The 19325-nt window shown below is 41.1% G+C and overlaps 2 protein-coding genes across 3 annotated transcripts in view; one reads left to right on the top strand and one right to left on the bottom strand.

The window, feature by feature from the left end:
* The window catches only part of DNAL1 (dynein axonemal light chain 1), a 38018-nt gene extending 23582 nt beyond the window's left edge, over nucleotides 1-14436 (top strand). Inside the window, exon 11 of the mRNA XM_027879598.1 lies at nucleotides 14300-14436. The gene's annotated coding sequence lies outside the window, so the exon portion shown is untranslated. The remainder of the gene's footprint in view (nucleotides 1-14299) is intronic.
* Nucleotides 2711-19325, bottom strand: part of ELMSAN1 (ELM2 and Myb/SANT domain containing 1) — a 56215-nt gene continuing 39600 nt past the window's right edge. For both annotated transcript variants that reach the window (XM_027879593.1, XM_027879594.1), the window contains exons 6-13: nucleotides 15821-15963; nucleotides 14859-14962; nucleotides 13513-13588; nucleotides 12311-12399; nucleotides 11031-11180; nucleotides 10652-10828; nucleotides 10054-10253; nucleotides 2711-8757 (exon numbers count right to left, since the gene is read on the bottom strand). In XM_027879593.1, coding sequence (XP_027735394.1) covers nucleotides 8544-8757; nucleotides 10054-10253; nucleotides 10652-10828; nucleotides 11031-11180; nucleotides 12311-12399; nucleotides 13513-13588; nucleotides 14859-14962; nucleotides 15821-15963 — 1153 coding nt within the window. In that variant the 3' untranslated portion in view covers nucleotides 2711-8543. The remainder of the gene's footprint in view (nucleotides 8758-10053; nucleotides 10254-10651; nucleotides 10829-11030; nucleotides 11181-12310; nucleotides 12400-13512; nucleotides 13589-14858; nucleotides 14963-15820; nucleotides 15964-19325) is intronic.

The raw sequence follows: 19325 nt of genomic DNA, 5'->3' as shown, positions 1-19325 counted from the left end.
CTCTTGTTTGTCAGGGGATGCTTCATCTTGAAGCTGGGTGACAGCTTTAGCTTAACCTTGCTTTGCCTAGTGAGTCATGATTGCTCTCAAGAACAAATCAACCCCCACCCCAACTTTTTCTCCTCATAAATAAGTTTTCCTAAATTTTTAAATTTGCACTTTAAAATTATGCACTGGATGTGGTGGAAGACATACAGAGGTGGTAGAATTAGAACAGATGGTTTGCATATTTCTGGTGCTACACATTGTCATGGTATAAGCTGACAGCCACACTCGGGCTGTGCGCCCGGAGGGACGTCCGAGGGAGATGCCCCAAGGCCTGGCTTTCACTGGTACACTTTGTTCTTCCCTAGCACACCACATCCAAGGAAGTAGTAAGCACATTATTATTCATGGATGGAAAGAGTACCCATGTAAAACATGCAAGCCATGTGGAATTCTGCTTTTCCCAGTGAATTTACGGAGGAGTAGCATCCACTTTATTCCTTAGAGAAATACCCTAAAATTAAATTAGTAGTAGGAAAGAGCTAAGTTTTTTGCTTGCTTGTTGGCACGGTGCCCTGTCTTCAAAGAGCTGATATATGCAGTGATTATTGAGAACTGCTGGAAAAATAAGAGAAGAGACCTGAGAACCAGCAGATGACTCAGGTTACACTAGAAGTAGGCTCTTCTAGAAAAATCTTCAAGCAAGAGAGTACTTTTAACATCCCCCTTGGCTATCTTTTGTATACATAATTTTGTAGCATGAAAAACTGTTAAATTTGCCGTGTTTAAATTATTTAGGCCTATGTTTATAAATGTTATTCTGTGAAACTTGGTTTAAAAATAATATAACCTTATTTTATACAAACGTCTTTGGCTGTTGTGTAATGAAGTAATTCAGCTTGTGAAGAGTGTTCAGAAATTCAATTTTGTTCTCATTAAACTTTCCTAGCTGCTCAGGGAGCAATGTATTTGTAGTGTGATAGCATGTAAATGCTGTTCCTTATTGCCTCTCTATTTTAGAATAGAAAATAACTTAAGACTTTAAAAATGCTCATATATTGTGATTGTTGTCATCTGATACATAAATATTTTTCAATCTTTTAAGACACTGGTTGTCAGAATTTGTTCTTAGGTCCTAAGAGAAAAGTCTACTATTGCTATATAGGAAAAAAATATCCAAATAAGTTAAAGAAACAGCTACTCTTTCTTCAGTACAAAATTACTAATTCACTTTGAATTTTAAGTCTGTTAACAGCAATATACTATCAGTTCCATTAAACACCGATAAGGGAAGGCTTCTCTCATAGAAACTTTAGCCTTCAGTAGACCATGTCACTGAAATGCAATTTCTAAACTGTGACATAAACACTTTCTACACCACAGCCTGTCTCAATAATGACAAGAGCAGCATCCGACAGTGATGGTTGTAATGCTATTTAAAAAACATATAGGGAGCTGCTGCAGAATTCCTCACAATACCACTAATTCAAAGCTTACTGATCACTAAAATGCTTTATAAGGTCTCTTTCAGTAACTGAAATAACTTACAGAAGCTTGCGCTTAGATCAACCAGTTAAAAAAGATGGAAACCAAAATGCCAAAAACTTGGGACTTTTTTGATTGTCCAAAGTTTGTTTGCATGGCTTCACGGTTTTAGTACAAAGTACTAAACTTTAGCACTTTTGCCAGCTGGCTTTGATGGGAAGGCAAACTCATTTATTTAAAGCCTTAAAGTTCTGATCTGTTAACTCAAGTGAAGGCCTCAGTGTTCCCTTTCTCTTCTGCACACCAAGGGAAAAAACACTTGCTTCTCCAAACGCTATTGCTGATCAACAGCCACAGGCACAGGACTGAGCCAAAGCAAGGACTTCTACGCTGAGCTGAAAAAATGAGCATTTTCATGTCTTGGGCCGAGTCTTTCTCCTGCCAGCTTTGCTAAGAACACTGAAATGAAACCGTCAGCATAAATTAAATAAACCAAAAATAACAGCTAAAAATTAAAGGAGGTGTGCTGCCTTAGATTCTCGCTGTGATCGCACAGGAAGCTGGTCAGGCACTGGTACATGTTCCTGCCATCTGCTTTGTGCAGCAAAACATTTGCAGCTTTTAAAGATGTTATGCCCATAGGTGTGAGAAATACCTATGTAGCTTAGTTAACTAAAAACAATTAAGTACCAAAACGTAAGGAAAGTGTTGTGAGGATGGATGGAAACATATGGATATTTAAAATCCACAGCAAGAGATCCAGCTACTGCCAGAGGGAACAAAAATAAATGCTGTGTAACAAAATAGGCTTAAAACCCCCCTTAGATTCAGGTAACAGACAAGGGTCTTTAAGAACCCCCCTGGCCTTACTTACAGCACAGCAGACCCAGAACTATTCCCCATCGATCTCCAGCACGCTACCAAGGTTGTTTTGGCTTTCTGCGAGGGTGCTCGGCTTCAAGTGGAACACACACTCCATCAACACTTCTGAAAAGTAATGGAGCCACATCTGCCACTTATTTTCTTGGATATAAGACTTAAAACACATTGCAGGCAAGTGTCTTGGGGGGAGAGGTTTAAACTGAGAAACAGCCTCGAGGGTTGCTGTGAAAAACACAGGCGAATACCATGAGAGAGCAGCCTGGCTAGGAGACCTTGTAACAGCTTCCTTGGCACCACAGCCAGCCTGAGCCCCCCAGACACTCCCTCATACCATCAAAAAACTCAGCTAGGAAACTATTTTTTAAACCTCTTTTAATAAAAGGTATTTTAGATATATAGAGGATATTAAGTAAATAAGTTACATAGTACATTACAATCACATCAGCAAGATTTCCTTTAGTGTATTAATATTTTATAAAAAAGCACACAAAAAATAAATTCAGTCCAGTCTATGACAACTGTACAGCAACAGGTAAATATATTTATATATGTACATTTTAAACACATAACAGTCTTTTAAAAGGTGCCCTAGGCAGCAGACACACAAAAGGAAGTGTCTGCTCACTTGTTAAAATAAAAGTAATATACTTTATTATAAAGCATTTATACAGTAATTACAAAGGCAGACTGCTCCTGTACAGTACACCAAAGCTTTGACTACAAATTTAAAAACAGAACATAAAAAGAGTGAACACAAAAAAAAGTTCATATCAAATCTGAACTACAAGGGGGAAAATACATGTGGTGAAGCTGCAGGAAACTTTTTAAAATACACAATTACATTTCTATAAAAATATATATAGTCATCTAATCTGGAGAATTTAGGGGGTTTTTCTCAGGCTCAGCTGCCAGTGGAATCTTAGTCTTGGAAAGAAAGATCCTTAGACAGCTGGGAATTCAAAGTTTGTGTCTTCCTAACATATGACACAGGAGAGAAGGAGGGCGAGTAAAGCAGCTGAACCCAAGTGACAAATTTACATAGAAACTCACCCCCACAGAAATCAAACATGATTTGTAGACTCTGCTTCTCTGTCTCTTTAAAGCTTTATAAACTTCCAGACACAGATCAGAAGATAAAGCAGGGAGAAAGTTTGTGTGGGAAAATGTGGATTAGAAGAAGGTTTCTGGCAGACGTAAGCATTGGACTAAAAGTGCCATTGTATGAAAGCAGAGAAGACTCCTATGGCAAACAGTCCTCCCTACTCCCATTTCTTTAAAATAAGATATGTATCTATAGAAACTTTCTAGTCCACTGCCTGAAAGAGAATTAAGAAGTGCGTAACTGCTCAGAGTGGTTTAGGAAACACTTTTTTAAAATGTTGACTTTAATCTAAGATTGTTGCAGTGATAAAAATAATCAAAAGTCTCAGTTTGACAAATCAGAGATTATTTTTAGCTAATTTGGACATTGTCTACCATGGGATTTAACAGATGAGTTACCTTTAAGCTTTTGAATTTCTATCTCTGCTCTGCCTTTAAGCAGGTCAATTCCTACCTGTTCCTAGCCAGCAAAATGCCACAGTCCTGCACAGCTGAGTGAGATTCTGTAGGCCTTCAACTTAGAGAGCCGAGTTCTCTCAGATACCATTATCTGTATCAGTAAATGGACAAACACAAAATAAATAAAATGCAGAGTGGTTCTTGCAGCAAGACTGCAAAACACCTGCAGCTATATCAGGTATGCATCACAAGTGCATGCATCTATCTAGTAATTACAAACACACACAGAGTCTTAAAAAAATCAGATGCTATCCCATGCAGATCACAAACCTGACAGATTGAATTTATTTGTAACAGGCAGAAGTACCTGGCAGAATCAGGGCAAAACGTGACCTGTCGCTGCATCTCTGTAATGCCCAATGCTGGTATTGTGACTCAGGTAATGGATTTGAAATACAGCCACCTGGAGCCTGATCTTGCACTGTAAAAGGCAAATCTATTAGCACACATTTACAGAATTGCAGTCTATAAATCCTGTATTTGTTCCCATAGAAAGAGCTAAAGCAAAGGGACACCTTCTTCCAACTTAATGACTGAGCTTTTACTGCCTGTTTTCTAAATTAGCAGCAAACCCTTACACTAAATGGGGACCAATCAATAGGCCTTTAAATGATGGAAAATAATGACCATGGAGTTTTAAAACAGATATATCAACAGAACATAGACAAGAAGTTTGTTTGTTTGGTGTGGGTTTTTTTAAACCCTAACTGCAACAACACAGCCTTAGTTTAACACTGTACTGCAGTAAAGAGCCACTCAAGTTATTTTCCCCCCACCAAGAGCAGGAACATGACTCACTCCAGATTAGACAAATTCAAATTGTTCAAATGCTTTGTCCACAGAAATTGGGTTGGTTTGGGGGTTTGGTTTCTGGGGTTTTTTAAAACAATTCTCTGCCAAGTTTTGCTAGTAGGCAGGTTTTAATTCAAATGTAGGATCAATTCCAAACTCCTACTGTAAGCAAGTGGGCAGCAGGTTTGGTTTTGCTTGTTTGTTTTTTAAGATGATACTTGGAGGAATAGTTTTCCTTATTACCATGACAGAAAAGAGGTCTTCTGGTGGCTACTAGCAATTTGTAAATCTGCTCAGAAACATTCCAACTTGATGCCACTTACTTGAAACATTTATCTGATTGTGGTCAGCCATGTTAACCCACAGCTGTTGAAGAGGTTATCCTCAGAAAAAGCCCTTTTCTGATTTTCTCCCAGTGACAGACCTCACTGTGTCCAGTCTTCCTGTTCTCTTATACTGCAGCAGGGTGGGAGAGGAACAACCAGTACTGGAATCAGTGTGTAATAAACACAACATGTTTGTGCAAGTAAAGAAAATCTCCACTTTATCCTTATCAGCACCTCAATGCTTTGACCCTGATCAGAGGAAAAATTATATCAGTTTCCTAAAACAGGGAAAATCAGTGAAAGATCTGGTCTTTGGAAGACTATAGCAATGCTTGCATTCGTGCATCATCATATCTGAAAGAATTGGTACTTAATGCAATCCCATGATTTGCTCCCTAAATCTTTGTTCTTCAAAGGATTCAACTGATCATTTTATCTGATCGGTTGTTTGTCACCATAATTTGTTATGCCTTAGTTAAAACTACTTCAAGCTTGAAAACTCATAAGGGCCATGACTAAATGTTTGCTCATTATCACCCAGGCAGACTTCCAGACACTAAAAAAAAAATAAAAAAGTAAATGCAGGGATGGTAAAGGGCAGGGAAATACCCTGATTTTCTGCCCATGAGGAGACCATTTCAGCACAAAACCCTTTGCAGATTTACCTTACCAGAGAACAGACATAAATTCCTCTAGCTTAGCATCCTGTTTTCTAGCTGGAACTACACCTAGTTCATCCTGACCCTCACTTTTTCCTGAGCAACTGCTCCTGATCACTGTTATGAACAAGACCTGAAGCAAGACAGAACTTTGGTTTGTCCCACTATGAACAGCTTCTGGTTTTCCCTAAGAGATTACACTGATTGATTTTGTACTGCTTTAGCAAGAACAGTAACAGCATTTTCCTAAGTCACTTTGATTAACTTTTAGTTCTCAAGTTTAATCACATCTCCTCCCCAATCTAAAAAATACTCATTTTTTTGCCACGTTTCTTAATGTGTGCGAGTTCCACCTCCATTTCTTTGTTATGTTATGTACCTGCTGCAGCACAGGTATTCCAGACAAATACATCCCTTACAACAGGATCAGGTTCTACATCTATAGTGTAGAATATCTACGTTACTTTAAATCCTATTTAGATACACTCACAAACCCTGTTTGTTTCTGACCTGTTGCCCTGCAGTTCTCAGGATCTGGCAACTTCCCAGAAACATACTTCAGAACTTTGTTTATTTGCATCACTTTTTTTTACTGGAATTAATTCCAGAACTATAAGTGGGCCATGAGGTCCAGCTGCTTCACCTAGTCTCTATCCTGGCACAGTGTGCTAAAACTTCTGTCTTCTAGGCCCAAAGGCCCTACGATAATGGCAGAAAAGCATTTTCTCTAATTTATAAAATAAAAAGAGAGAACAATCAACACTGAAACTCTTAACAGGAAGACTGATTTGCTTAAGCTTCTTTTTAAAGATTAGCAGCTTTTAGTTCTATGTAGTTTTTGAATGATTTTAACAGTTGATGAAGTGCCATCTGCTTCCACAGCCTAGTTAGTCAACAAGACCCATGCATGAAACAGTCATCCAAATGCTGAAAGGAAACCCAATTCTGATAGGAATGAAAAATACAACCTTGGAAGAAAATCGAACACTTACAGGCAAAGTGTCAACACTGCAAAAAGTGCAGTCCTCATGATACTCCTACTGATTTTGTAAGAGTAGGAACTGTTTCTGCTTTTAAGAGAAAGTATTCTGTGCAAAGGCAGAGATATGCCAAAGCTAACATGGTACAACACGAGCCTCCCAAAACAAATGAGTGAAGCCATCATGGTCGCATAAAACCACGGGACAGGAAGACTGCCAGATGGCATGTTGGAGTTAAAGCCACTTTCCATAGATAATCAGGAATTTATCTAGCAGCTTGAAGGGTCAAGATTTTTTTTTAAAAATCTGCCAGTCAGGCAGTTCTGTAGTTCAGATCCAACAATGTCTCTTGGGTCCCTGCTCAGGAATGCAGGAGCGATCGGCTCCTTCGGTGCTGCCAGTATGACGACACAGTGCCATCACCCAGGAAGCTGGGGATCAGTGCTGCTCCAAGGACTGGCTGCAGGGAGGGAGCTGGGCAGCCAGGGTATGGGCTGGGATCAACCAGTCATGAAGCACAAGGAAGTGATCCGATTCTCTGCATCCTTACACAGTAATGATAAATGTGGGCTAAAAGATGTACAGAACAATCCTGTGCAATCTAACATCTGTCACCTGGACCACTTTACTACTTCTTAACTCTCTTTCACCAGAAGCTTTTGGTGGCTAGACTTTTTGGCTATTAGCTTGTGTCAGTTCTGAAGGAAGAGTCAGCCTTTCAGCAAAGAGCATGGCTCACAGCAGGACAACCCAGCAGGCAGTGCTGCCCAGCCACCGGTGTGTAAATGGGTGGCAAGTTTCTCCTGCACGTACATACTGCCTGACAGGAAGTATTTGGGAAACTAAGGCCCCATCATAAAAGCTCTTGATGATAGCAATTTCAAGAAGTAAATGAGGGATGCCACAAGACAGAAATGGATATTGAGAGTTAAAAAACATTCACAGAGGCATCACTGCTGGAGATGAGAGTCCATTCCTCCCATCTCTGAGTGCACACAATCCAGTGCACAAAACCTGGGTTCATTTTCCCTAAACAAACTTGCTCCCATTTAAGCAAAGACAAACCAGCAGTTTTCATTTCAAATTGCACTTGTGAAGCCCAGACTACTTCCTTAAGGTTAATCAAAGGCATACTATTTTTTTTTCCAAGATGAGACAACCCGCAAGGCCTGTGGCTACTCTAATTCCACAGGGTATTTTTATATCCATTGCTGCATTCTTAATGCCATGAAAGAAACAACCTCAGGCTTCTGCTTGAAAAATAAAACTTCCTCTAAAAAGGAAGAAGAGCGTCTTGCTTATCTCACTTTTCGTTTTTGTGAAACAGAGGTCAAAAGTGCACACTATCTTTTCACAAAATTTGTTGGTTGCCTGAATAATTGCTCAGAAAGAAAGGCAGGAAAGCATAACAGGAAGGAGAACTTGCTGAGAAAGGAAACATCTAGAAGTTACCAGTGTCACAGTAACTGGATAGACTTAGCTCAGAGTAGAGTTTCATTTTCTTGCTCTGGTCTGGAAACCTTTATATTCAAGAGTCCTGTTACCATGATTCCTGACAAGAACAAAAGGAAAGGTCTGACTGACCTGAGAGAACTCACTTCCACTGCAGGTGACATTGTTCTATTATGTACCTTGGGTATCATTATAAATAGAATAGAAATCTTATTAGTCTTAAAAAAAAAAAAAATCCAAGTTATCCACCATTCTGGCTTGGTCAGTACTGGCAAGGTGAAGTGGAACACGTGGCATGAGCAAATGGCAGCACTGAAACCGAGACCTGATGGTTCAGGTAAGAAAGTGCAAGCAAAAGAAGTCAGACCACCAAGAGGGAGGTTGGGTCCAGCCTTACTACTCCCTCCACTTCTGGTCAGCTGCTATATTTCTCCATCTTCATCCGAGCTCGCACTGCTGCTCCCACTGCTGCTGCTCCCACTCTCACTGCTCTCTTCCTGCCGGGCCTGGTTCCGGGCTGCTGCCGCTGCTGCTGCCGCCGCCTCCTTCTCTTGCTGCCTCAGCGCAGCCGCCTTCTTTTCCTGCTCCGCATGGCTTTTCATGTGAGCACTGCGGCTCTTCACCTTGTAGAACACCCTGAGGAAGACACATGTGTACATTAGCACCAGTCTCTCCTATTACTTCTCCAAAAGAGCTTCTGCTGCTCCTGCCTCAAGTCTGTGAGCTTCAACACCGGAGCTCACGCTGCCATTGCAATAGATCATCCACAGCAAACACCACTGCAGACTCGGCATGCCAGCACAAGGTGGAATGCCAGCAGGAAATCCTGAGCACCCTCAAAAACCACTTGCTTTGTTTCTTAATATGGCTATTTCCTCTTATTTCACATTCAGCCCTAAATTCAGAGGTGCAGTGCTGGTATCAGAATTACACACATGCTACTTAACACAACAGGGCCCTGGTTTTCAGGCATTCCCCTGTGCTGCAAAAATACAAGCATGGAGGCAAATGGTGGCCCAGTGCCCCTCCTGAGCCTTGTGCACACAGCTAGAAACACTTGAGCTTTTTCCTCCTGACTTTGCACTTCTATGATCTATTCCTCCATCTTTCGCCATTAACTATTTGGATTTTGCACCAAATGCCACAAGAAAAGATTAGACACCATTCAGAATCCTTTCCTGATTGTCCTTTGTCAGAGGCCAAGACCAAATCCTAACTGCCTGACCTCTTACAGCATGCCTTCAGGAAAGTCCCAGCCACAGCAGGAATCTGCCACAGCCCTGGTGCGGTAACTGGACAGATTGCATTTTCTTGCCATCCTCTAGCTTGGTATCTTTTTTAAATAAAGAGATAACCACTGGTGTTACAAGACTCACCTGTTTTAAAAATGAGCAATTTATGTAGCAAACTGAATGACAGTTATGATTCTGTTGGCAATAAACCTACAAAAACTACTAAAACTGTGTGAAAAAAGACAAACATATTTTACATCCACCAAAGATGAGTGCAAATTTAACTAGATGAGCTATGTACCTACTGGCCCAATCCCTGGTTCTATAACAGTGGTAGTATCTTACATTTCTATACCACTGTTCTTAAGTCTATACCACGTTGTTAATTTGTGATCCAACAAATACATAGAAACTACTCATTACAAAAACGCAAGTGGTAGAGTGGGGCAATACAGCAGCTGCTTGAAAGTACAGCTTAACACCAAACACTGTACAGAGCTGAAATGCAGGTAGTGTCTTATTCCATTTGAGGAAAAACAGTCTGTAATTTGCAAGTATTAGTGGGGCAATAAGTCATTAAAATTATTGCCAATATCTCTGGCCTAAATAGAAAGATGAAAAGCTCATTTGAAAAAAAGCTTCCACAGGAGATGCCCTACAGTGATTCTGTGACTATTGCTGGAAGCAGAGTTGCTCTTACCTGCCACATTTTTTACATGGAAATGTGTTTTCTGTGTTTTGAGTTTTACTGGTAGCATCTGATTTTATCTTCTGTTTCCGCTTCTTCCTCTGCACTGGAGCAGTAATAAGCTTTCGAGGCTTCATGGTTGTCTCCCTTGGCTTCCTTCCAATTCTGCCTGTGACAGTTGCCTCTTGACTCCTCATATTGCCATCACTGGCCTTTGGAGAGAGGGGAAGAGTTAAGGCAAATTGACACTTAAACCCACCATCAGAAGGAAAACAGTGGCTGAGCTCCCGTGCTTCCTTTATTCCAGACCAAGGTTTTCTTTAATGAGAAAGTCTTCAGGCTTTCAGGACATTTCTCATCATGGTCTTATGTGTGCACCAACCACAAAGAATTACATTGCATTTTTCTCTCTTACGCATCCCAGTTCTCCCCTCACCGCACAGAATCTGGCTGATATTAATACTCTGAGCTACCTCAGACCAGTCTCTTGCTCCGGGAGAAATTGCAGGTGGAAACTTTTTACACCTGGAACTGCCCACCTGCTATTTTCTAAACTACCTGCAGAGTGAAGATGGCATAGAAAGCACGATATGCACAATGCAACACTTACTATTAGACCATCTTGTAGTGTCTGTTCATTTCTGAGAGCATCTGCGCTCCTCTTTCTGTTTTCTAACCCTTCCTCTGCCTCCTCTTCTTCCTCCTCTTCCTCCTCCTCCACATGCCCCTGTTCTTCACTGAAGATGTCCCTTCTGAGAGGAAGAACACGTGCAAACCTATGGGAACTCTTCAACAGAAGATAAAAGAACTGTTAATTCTGGTGTCTGTAAGTAAATGTCATTATGTGATACAGGACACAAGTTTATGAGTCTGGACTCCTCCTGTAGAGGAGCCAGATTGTTTCTGCTTTTGATGTGATCAGCAAATGAGACAACACACAAGACTTCAAATCACAGCCCAAAAGAGGTGAAAGAAATTCAGGAAATTACCTTGATGTCAACTTCAGCTTCGTCTTTCATAGATCTCTCATTGGCACCATCAATGTCCCCAAAGATCAAGGTCCCATTCCGACCAATTTTCACCTGTTTCTTGTATGTGTAGTAGAATTCCACACACTGAGCCACTGTTTTGGTTTTTATCTGGTGTTTAAAAAACATCAAAGTCCAATGGATCACACGATCATAAGAAGGCTTATAAATAATTACTAAGGGTGCAATAAATATACTTTGTATTTTCTTTCCTCGGTAATGTCCATTCCACCACAGCTGCTACTCAGGCCTTCTTTTCTGTGTCACACTCGCCTGTATGCCTCATCCCACAGCCCTTCCCCTATTGCCATTGTTATTCATTTAGAACTACAGGACCAACTTTCCAAAGAAAAGCTGGTCAATGTAAAGGTGACAGAACCTGAAACTTTGTAAGCTTAATGTACCTCTTGGCCCCTGAAATGTTCCAGTTGAGCTGTCAGGCTTGAGAGCAGCCTTTCAGTTTTATGGGGGAGCTTTATTTTCCAGTAGCACTTCAGAGAAGACCAGACCAGAATACCAGTCCAAAAATGGAGATGAAGGTTTGCAGCCCTTTCCCATTTTGGCCACATGCATTTCATAGGCATATGGTGGTAGACAATCATGAGTACAGACCCATGAACTATCTACATATTCTGTATCAGTGATTTGTCTGAAAGTTTTGGAATGCATTCTTAGCTTCTGAGCTTTTGCAACTTAAATGCCTTTGGGAGTTTATTCAGTTAATACGTATCAGCTCCTGGTTTTGCACTCTCCTTCAGTGATTTCCCCCTTGCTGACATGGCATTCCACATCAAAATATGGGAGTGATCACTTTTACAATCGTTGTCACAAGAAACTGGAAAGAGAGGTCCATCATTCACACATCCTCTGGTGCTTTCCATCAGTGGCAAGGATGTGTTTCTATTTAGTTTCACAGGCAAGCCACTTAAGCCAAACATGACCAGCGCTCTATAAATATGCCCTGCAGAGGAGTTATCTGCGGCACGGACTAATGGAAGTAATGGAGCAAGTACCAAGGTTAAGTAAACAACAACAGTGAAAAGAACACTACTGTTCTAGCTTTCTAGTGAGATTCTACGCTGTGCTGGATGATAAAATTTCTCTGAAATCTTCTGAGTGCAGGACTTGGTGCTTAAAACTAAGGTTTCAGAAAAATCAAGATTGAAATGCTATATGAAATGCTTAATAAATGTAAGAATGTATCATTGCTGTAATTTAAAATAAAAAAAAGAATTACTTACAAGCTTTTGGACTAAGAAAAAGTCTTTCTTGTAGATTGCAATGCCTTTGTTGAATAACTTTTTTTCCGCAACTTTCCACTTGTCTGATCCTGCAGGTAAAAAAAAAAACTTGTAGTGGAAGCCCATGCTATTTCAAATGACCTTTTCTTCATGTTTGCCTTAAGTAAGACTAATACACCTAAGACTGCAGTCTCTCCTCCCTCCTACTCCAGTAAAACTGCAGGCTGCTGTTAAATCCTCCCCTACTGCTCCACCTCAGTTTTCCTCTCGTTACTTCCTTTGTGTTAGATCTAATGCTCATCACCACAGGTCAACTCAGTTCAGCTTGAAAAACCACTCAATTAGATGAACTAAGATGTTGCCCAACCAAACAGCAATGTGAATAGACACACTTTGTGGTGGCCCAGTCACTAGATTTTATAGAAGGGAAGTAGTGGGGCAGGAGAACAGGATCTTCTCTTTCAGCAGCAATCCACTGTACTTGAAGATTTATTACATCTCAAATATTCCTCAGCTATTCCTTGCCTCTAAATAATAAACACATTTTTTAACTCCTTCCTTCCTTTTAGATATTAATCAAGTAATATTTGGCAACCATTGCAGTAGTGTGTAATACTGAAGAAATGTAATTTCTATGCTTTACCACCTTACATCAGGTCTTTCAGGTGGCTCAGGTTACTCTCCATCACTGAAATTAGTGTCACACAGCTGACTACTTACTAATTAGGTGAAAGACTACAAAGGCAGGTTACGGCATTTAAATTTTGCTGAAACACTGACAGGCATCAAGAGCTGGCTGAGGCTTCTTCAGCAAGCTTGAAAGTTCTTCATCACAAAACCCCTGTTTAACGCTACCCTGGAAACTCATGCCAGACAGGCTGTGATTCTAAGGCAATCACAGCCTTTCTTTCTATCCTTCTGCATTCTCTGTGGCTCAGTGCAAGGGAATGCATTCCCTTTTCCCCATTAAGGAAACCAGAACACATACAATATGCCAACACACACATGCACATGTTCAGAAGGATGCACTGTTTCTTGTGTCATGATTTGCACAGGCAAAATTTCTGGCATGTTATCATTTGATTTATGGGAGAGGAGTGGTCTTTTATTGTAATGTTACAGAGTTCCTCAAAAAAATCAGAAAATAATTTAAAAATTCCTGTATGATAAGCAGGCAGTATGGAGTTACTCGGTTAACAAACCTGTGTAGTGATAATCTGCCAAAGGGTGGGTAGGTGGTCGCACTGGCCTGTTCAACAGCAGTTTGGTCAGAGCTCCCTAAGATAAATACAAGTAAAATAATGAATTTAATGTTTGGGGTATTAAAAACAAATATCAGGCAATTGTTAATCCTCCTTTTTTTTTTTTTTTTTTTGCAAGCTAACTGAAAAGAACCACAGCACAGTTTAACAGTTGAGGTAACTTTAAAAATCACATTCTTGACTATCCACCTAGTCTTGGGTACCACAGGCAAGTGGTACATTCTTGTCACTTCTTCACATCTGTGAGTTGATACGATCACCACAGTACTGGGAGAGCGCTAATTCCATAGACAGAGACCATGCAGCAGTTTCCTCTCATTAATCAAAGGCCTCTATTACATACTCACATCTAAAAACGTTGCCCTAAATGATGCCTGCCTTACACATCCAAGTCACTGTGATCTGATCTCACTTAACTAAACAATATTTCAAAATAAAACAGCAGTCACATGACTGAAAGATTCTGCACACCCACACAACCCTCCCTCCCAACATCTCAAGCTGCTTTTTCATTTGTATTTAAACTGGAAGTGCTTTCAAAGTTAGTAGGAAGGTGACAACAGTCATACTTCCAATGGCAGTGTAAACCACCTGAACAATGAGCTCCTGATGCCAGAGGCAGTCCTGCTCCTCCCTAATGCCAGCAACGGCATTCGCAATGTGGGCTGGCAGAAACCTAACACACATACACAAAATCCACCTTGTATTTGTTCTCTTCTCCATATAGGCAAATGCAGTATCACAAATTCAGTGCAAGGGGACAAGAATCAAGCAGTCAGGCAAAAGTGTGAGATACTCCTGACCACTCCCAGGAGGGTCAAATTGCAATAATGAAAGTGTATCATGTCTTACAATACTGATAAAAATGTAGCAGCACAGCCCTTGTACAGACACAGAGAAGTTAAGTGGATCTGCCAAAACAAAAAGAAGCAAGACATCGCACTCACTCAGCCTCAGCCTCTTATTTTTCCTTCCAACATGGTAATCTTCCCAGGAAGACAACATTTAAGACTCATTTATCAGTCTTGGTTCAATCACCCTGGTAGACTCTCAGTGCATTTGTTAAAAAGCCAAACATGTCAAAGTTGGAAATACAGAAGATAGTAAGTGAACATGGCACTGTACATCAGACAGAACCCCCTTTAGGGACATCCAAGGGACACTGAACAGTGGAAGCCACATGCATTGCAAAGAGTTTGCAAGGCTTTCCTCTCAGGAGTGAAAGATTATCTGACCTTCCTAAACATTATTTGACCACGCTGAGTTGAACAGCTGGGAAGACTCACCAGAATGCTTCCCTTTGCTTCATGTAAGAAATGCAACACCAGCTCCTGGTTGGTTCCAGCCCCAGGAAAAATGCTTGAGCAGGCAGCAGCTAGCAGGTTTTCCACTATTTCCAGAGGAGTACAAAAAAATTCAGATAAGAAGATTAAAATGAACTTTCCTACAGATTTCCATGATTAATTAGCTCTTTTGAAGGAGGACTAGACATAACAAAAAGTAAAACTTTCAGAGAAGCTCAGTGTCCTTGCAAATTTATGTGGGTTAAATTTGGACCCAAGAACTCATTAGACTGCAAGGTCATGCTGTACTGCTTACACACAGAGTTTCTTGCAAATCTCCCCCCTCCTATAACATCTTCCCACCTCCCTTCATCTCAGCGATTTCTTGAATCCCCTCTTAAATTGTGAATTTCCATTTCACAATACCTTTTTTTCTCTCTAATCAGAAAGATTTCTTCCAAGCCTGCCCACTTCCTCTTCCCTTCAGGATTTATACAGGCCACAACCCATGTGCAAGAAAAGCAGACAGCTCCCCAAGCCTGCTACTAGCCTGCCACTAGCTGTCTGCTTCCTCGTCCTGACTTCTGTCTACAGCTTGATTTTTCCAAAATACTATTATGTCTAGAACATCCCTCAAAAAGACAGAAGTGTATGTGGCTTTCAAATGTTAACAAAAACAATTAAGCTTCACTGAGCAAAAGGCTGCTCTTTACCTGACTAGAAACAAATGGTCCCAGTTTTCCATCAACAACAACAAAAAACCCACAATCCTACCAACCTCCCCCTTCCCCACACATGCAACCTGAAAAACAAGTTTTACTCCTAAAATTGTTTCCAAGACCATTCAAACATGTCATTTGACTGGCAGCTCAGAGATTTCAAACTGTGCCTACAGTAGATCTGTGGTTACCCCTAAAACCACTGTGACAATTCAAGTCCTATTTACCAGCCTTCCACCTTCTTACCATTCTCTTGGGTGTCTTTGTTGGTTTCCAGGTCACCCCATGGTTGCCACACCAGCTCTGCTTTATGCTCATCAGCTTCTGCCAGAGACCTGTCCTGGAGTGATGGGATTTCTGCTTGAAAGCGACTTCCTACATTTATTCGCCTGCAGAGAAGGAAAAAAGTAACAGTCAGTCCCCCTTTACAATATCCAGGAAGTCTCCATCTCTGCTAAAAACACTAATTATGAAGAAACAAATGCAGCAGGCTCTCCCATATAACACAACAGTGCTGTAGGTTACATTATGACTGAGAATTTGAGAGGTTTTATGTCTATTACCAATTTCCACTGTCTTGTCAGCAACCGTTCGAAGCTGTATTTAAATCAGCATCCCCTAATAGCGGTTCAAATAACAGTTATTATCTTCCAATAAACATCACTTTTTGAGAGGCTGTCACAGACTCCTCTTCTGGCAACCTTGCTCCTCATGCATAAGAGCCAGGTAAGCCTGTTTCAGTATTAACATTTTGTCAGCCATAACAGCAGAACCACAGTCTCCAGAAGTCCTTTTCAACCTAAACAATGCCATCTGGTCCAAATTCTCATTCAAAGCAGGATCAAAATTTGGTCCTTTATGATACTGACACAAGCTAGTGTCTTCTAGATACTCTAACAACTGAAACAAAAAATATAAAGTAATGAAAGCAGTATTGCTCATTCTGTATCAAACCCAAATCCCATTCTTTTAGCAGCAATCTCATACTGAAGGGCTGCACCCTGTGGAAGATTGAGCCATGTTGCAGCTGTTTGGGAAGAACTGCTGCCCATGGGATGGACTCACATTGGAGAAGTTCATGAAGGACTGCCTCCCGTGGGAGGGACCCCACAGTGGACTCCTCTCTCTGAGCAGCAGCTGAAATGTGTGGTGAACTGACCGAAACCCCCATTCCCCATCTCCTTGCAGCACTGGGCGGGGAGGAGGTAGAACTTGGTAAGGAGGGAGTGGTGGGGGAAGGTGTTTATAAGACTAGTAATCACGTTTTCCTGCTCTGATTCTGTTAGTTATAAATTTAATTAATATCTCCACTTTGAGTCTGTTTTGCCTGTGACAGTGATAGGTAAGTGGTCTGTCCCTGTCCTTATCTCAACTCATGAACCCTTCGTTATATTTTCTCTCCTCTGTCCAGTTGTAGAGGGGAGTGAGAGCGGCTTTAGTGGGTACCTGGCATCCAACTACAACCGACTACACACTACAAAGAGATAAAAAGACTGTTAACCACACTGGGCAACTTTAGAGATTTTGTGTCCCAAGACACAGACTCCTCTGACTACCTGTGAGAAGGAAAGACACAAATGACAAAGCTGGAGGGAAAGAATGTGGGCCTTCCTGAAAGGCTATCAAAAGTTACTTTTTACCTTGAAACTAAACTTAGAATGATATCACTGTGCTAGCAAAGACTAAGAATTACGCCTTCTACCTGCAATACCTAAGTAAAGCCGGCATTCTACTGCAGAAGTTGACCTGAGCAACCTGATCTAACAAGGCCTGCTCTGAGCAGGGGAGTGGACCAGAGGATCTCCGGCAGTCCATCCAAGCGTTATTCCACCGTTCCTTTGCTGATGAAGCCTAGGTACCAGTACAACAAGAGTTCTTGCCTGTAAGCAAGGACTGTGCTCCTGCAATGCCCACTGAGCAGCTGTGTGTGGTGACATCCTGAACTGAGGCTGTGAATTGGGAAGGGGATTAACAGCTGATACACCACAGCTATATTTAAGGCTGCCTAGCTGAGGGGTAGCTTCAAGACTTTGACACAACTGAATTACAAAAGCAGTAGGACACAAGGATCTGTGACACCAGCTGCCTGTTGTACCACTTCTCAAAGAATTAAGCTTCATTATCACATTTCCTATTCCAAGTCTCTGCAATGAGAGATATAATACCTTTTGGGAAGTATTAGCAGAAAGTTTGGGAAAGCACAAGCAATTAAGAACACTGCATTGGGTAATCACAAATTAGGATCAACTACAAATCAAATTAAACATTTTTTTTCTTTTACAAAAAAAGTGCTTCCCGCCACATTTTCTTCAAGGAAGATACGTCTACATAACTGACCACAACAATGCTGCCAAACACAGAATGACACCAGTTTATAAATTTATCATGGTTAAAAGTTAAAAGCTATCTACCTGCATAAGCTTCTGTTCAGTAAGACTTAAGATGACAGCAAGACAATTCTGCACGTAACTCCCTTTTGGCAAAAGGAAATGAACTTGCATTACTAAGTTACTATGGTTTGAAACTTCCAGGAACACGTCTGCAAATTTTCACACGCAACTGAATTCACAGCTAACATTGTACCATTAACTTCAGCAATTTAAACCAACAGCCAAAGGCAACTGCACCTTATAGAGTTCAAAGATCAAAACAGGGGGTATGGGGAGGGGGAGAAGAGAAACAAAAATCTTTCCAAGAAGTTGCCCTGGATTAGTGTGAAATGAACCAACAGCAAAAAGATGAATTAAGCAGATTTAAACAACACCAAACGTGCTTATTTCCATGAATGGGCTTAGTCTAGAGGAGATTTGCAAAGGTGACAAGAATAATCTGGGTTCATTTGCAAATGCAACACTTGCTCAGGACAGCCTCCTACCACAAGTGCAGAAAACCGAGCTTCAAACAAGAAGGCAGAATGAAAAAAGGCCAAGAAAAAAATAAACTGTCAGCAAATGCTCCAGTCCATTTTTAACATATAAGCCATTTTGGAAGAAAAAGCAAAATAAGCCTTGTATTTATCTGGAAAGAGTTTGAGTTAAATATCTCAAATGTTACAGGACACACTGCAGAGGTAGAGCAGAGATTCCGCACCGTACAGTCAGTGACCCAGAGCCACGTGGGTGTCTTTATGCCGTATGGGTGTTCCCATGCCATGCATCTCCATCATTAGATTTTGCAAGAGTTCATTAACTAGGTGTAATAATGAACTGGAACTACCTTGGTGTAGTTCTGCAGGACTGAGCTTGAGCTGATAACACTTCTCAGAGCATTTGCAAAGGTTGTGCAGAGACATTTGCTCCTCTGCTCAGGTTTAGCAGGACTGGCCCCAAGCCTAAGCTTACAACACCAGCTGCAGTATCTCCACATTGTGTTCCCTAGCGCTGCTGGGAGCTCACATCTGAGCTTTCCCAGCACACAGCCAGCTAAAATGACTGACAAGGTTTATTAGCTCAGGGAACATGCCCCATATGCCACCAGCTGCAGTGCTTTCAACGGAGCTCACCTGGGGGGAGTGAAGCATTCCTAGTTGGGCTGCAGCTACAACACACCACAGGGATAAGTAGTGATCTGACCAGTTCATGTGAGAGCTAACTACAGTTTTCCATACTATATTCATTCCCTCCTCTAAGGGAGCATTATCTTCCCACTCTAAAACAAGCACAGCATACAAAGAAGTGTCCCTATACAATAAAACAGGACAGATTCACCCTTAGTTAACTAATAGGATTTCAGCCCAGGGACAGACAAGCAG

The sequence above is a fragment of the Empidonax traillii genome, unplaced genomic scaffold (assembly GCF_003031625.1).
Source record: "Empidonax traillii isolate 1590-97213 ecotype Southwest subspecies unplaced genomic scaffold, ASM303162v1 scaffold56:size2478089, whole genome shotgun sequence".
NCBI classification, from domain to species: Eukaryota; Metazoa; Chordata; class Aves; order Passeriformes; family Tyrannidae; genus Empidonax; species Empidonax traillii.
Note: the sequence above shows the minus strand (reverse complement) of the source record. Positions and strands in the feature narration are given on the sequence as shown.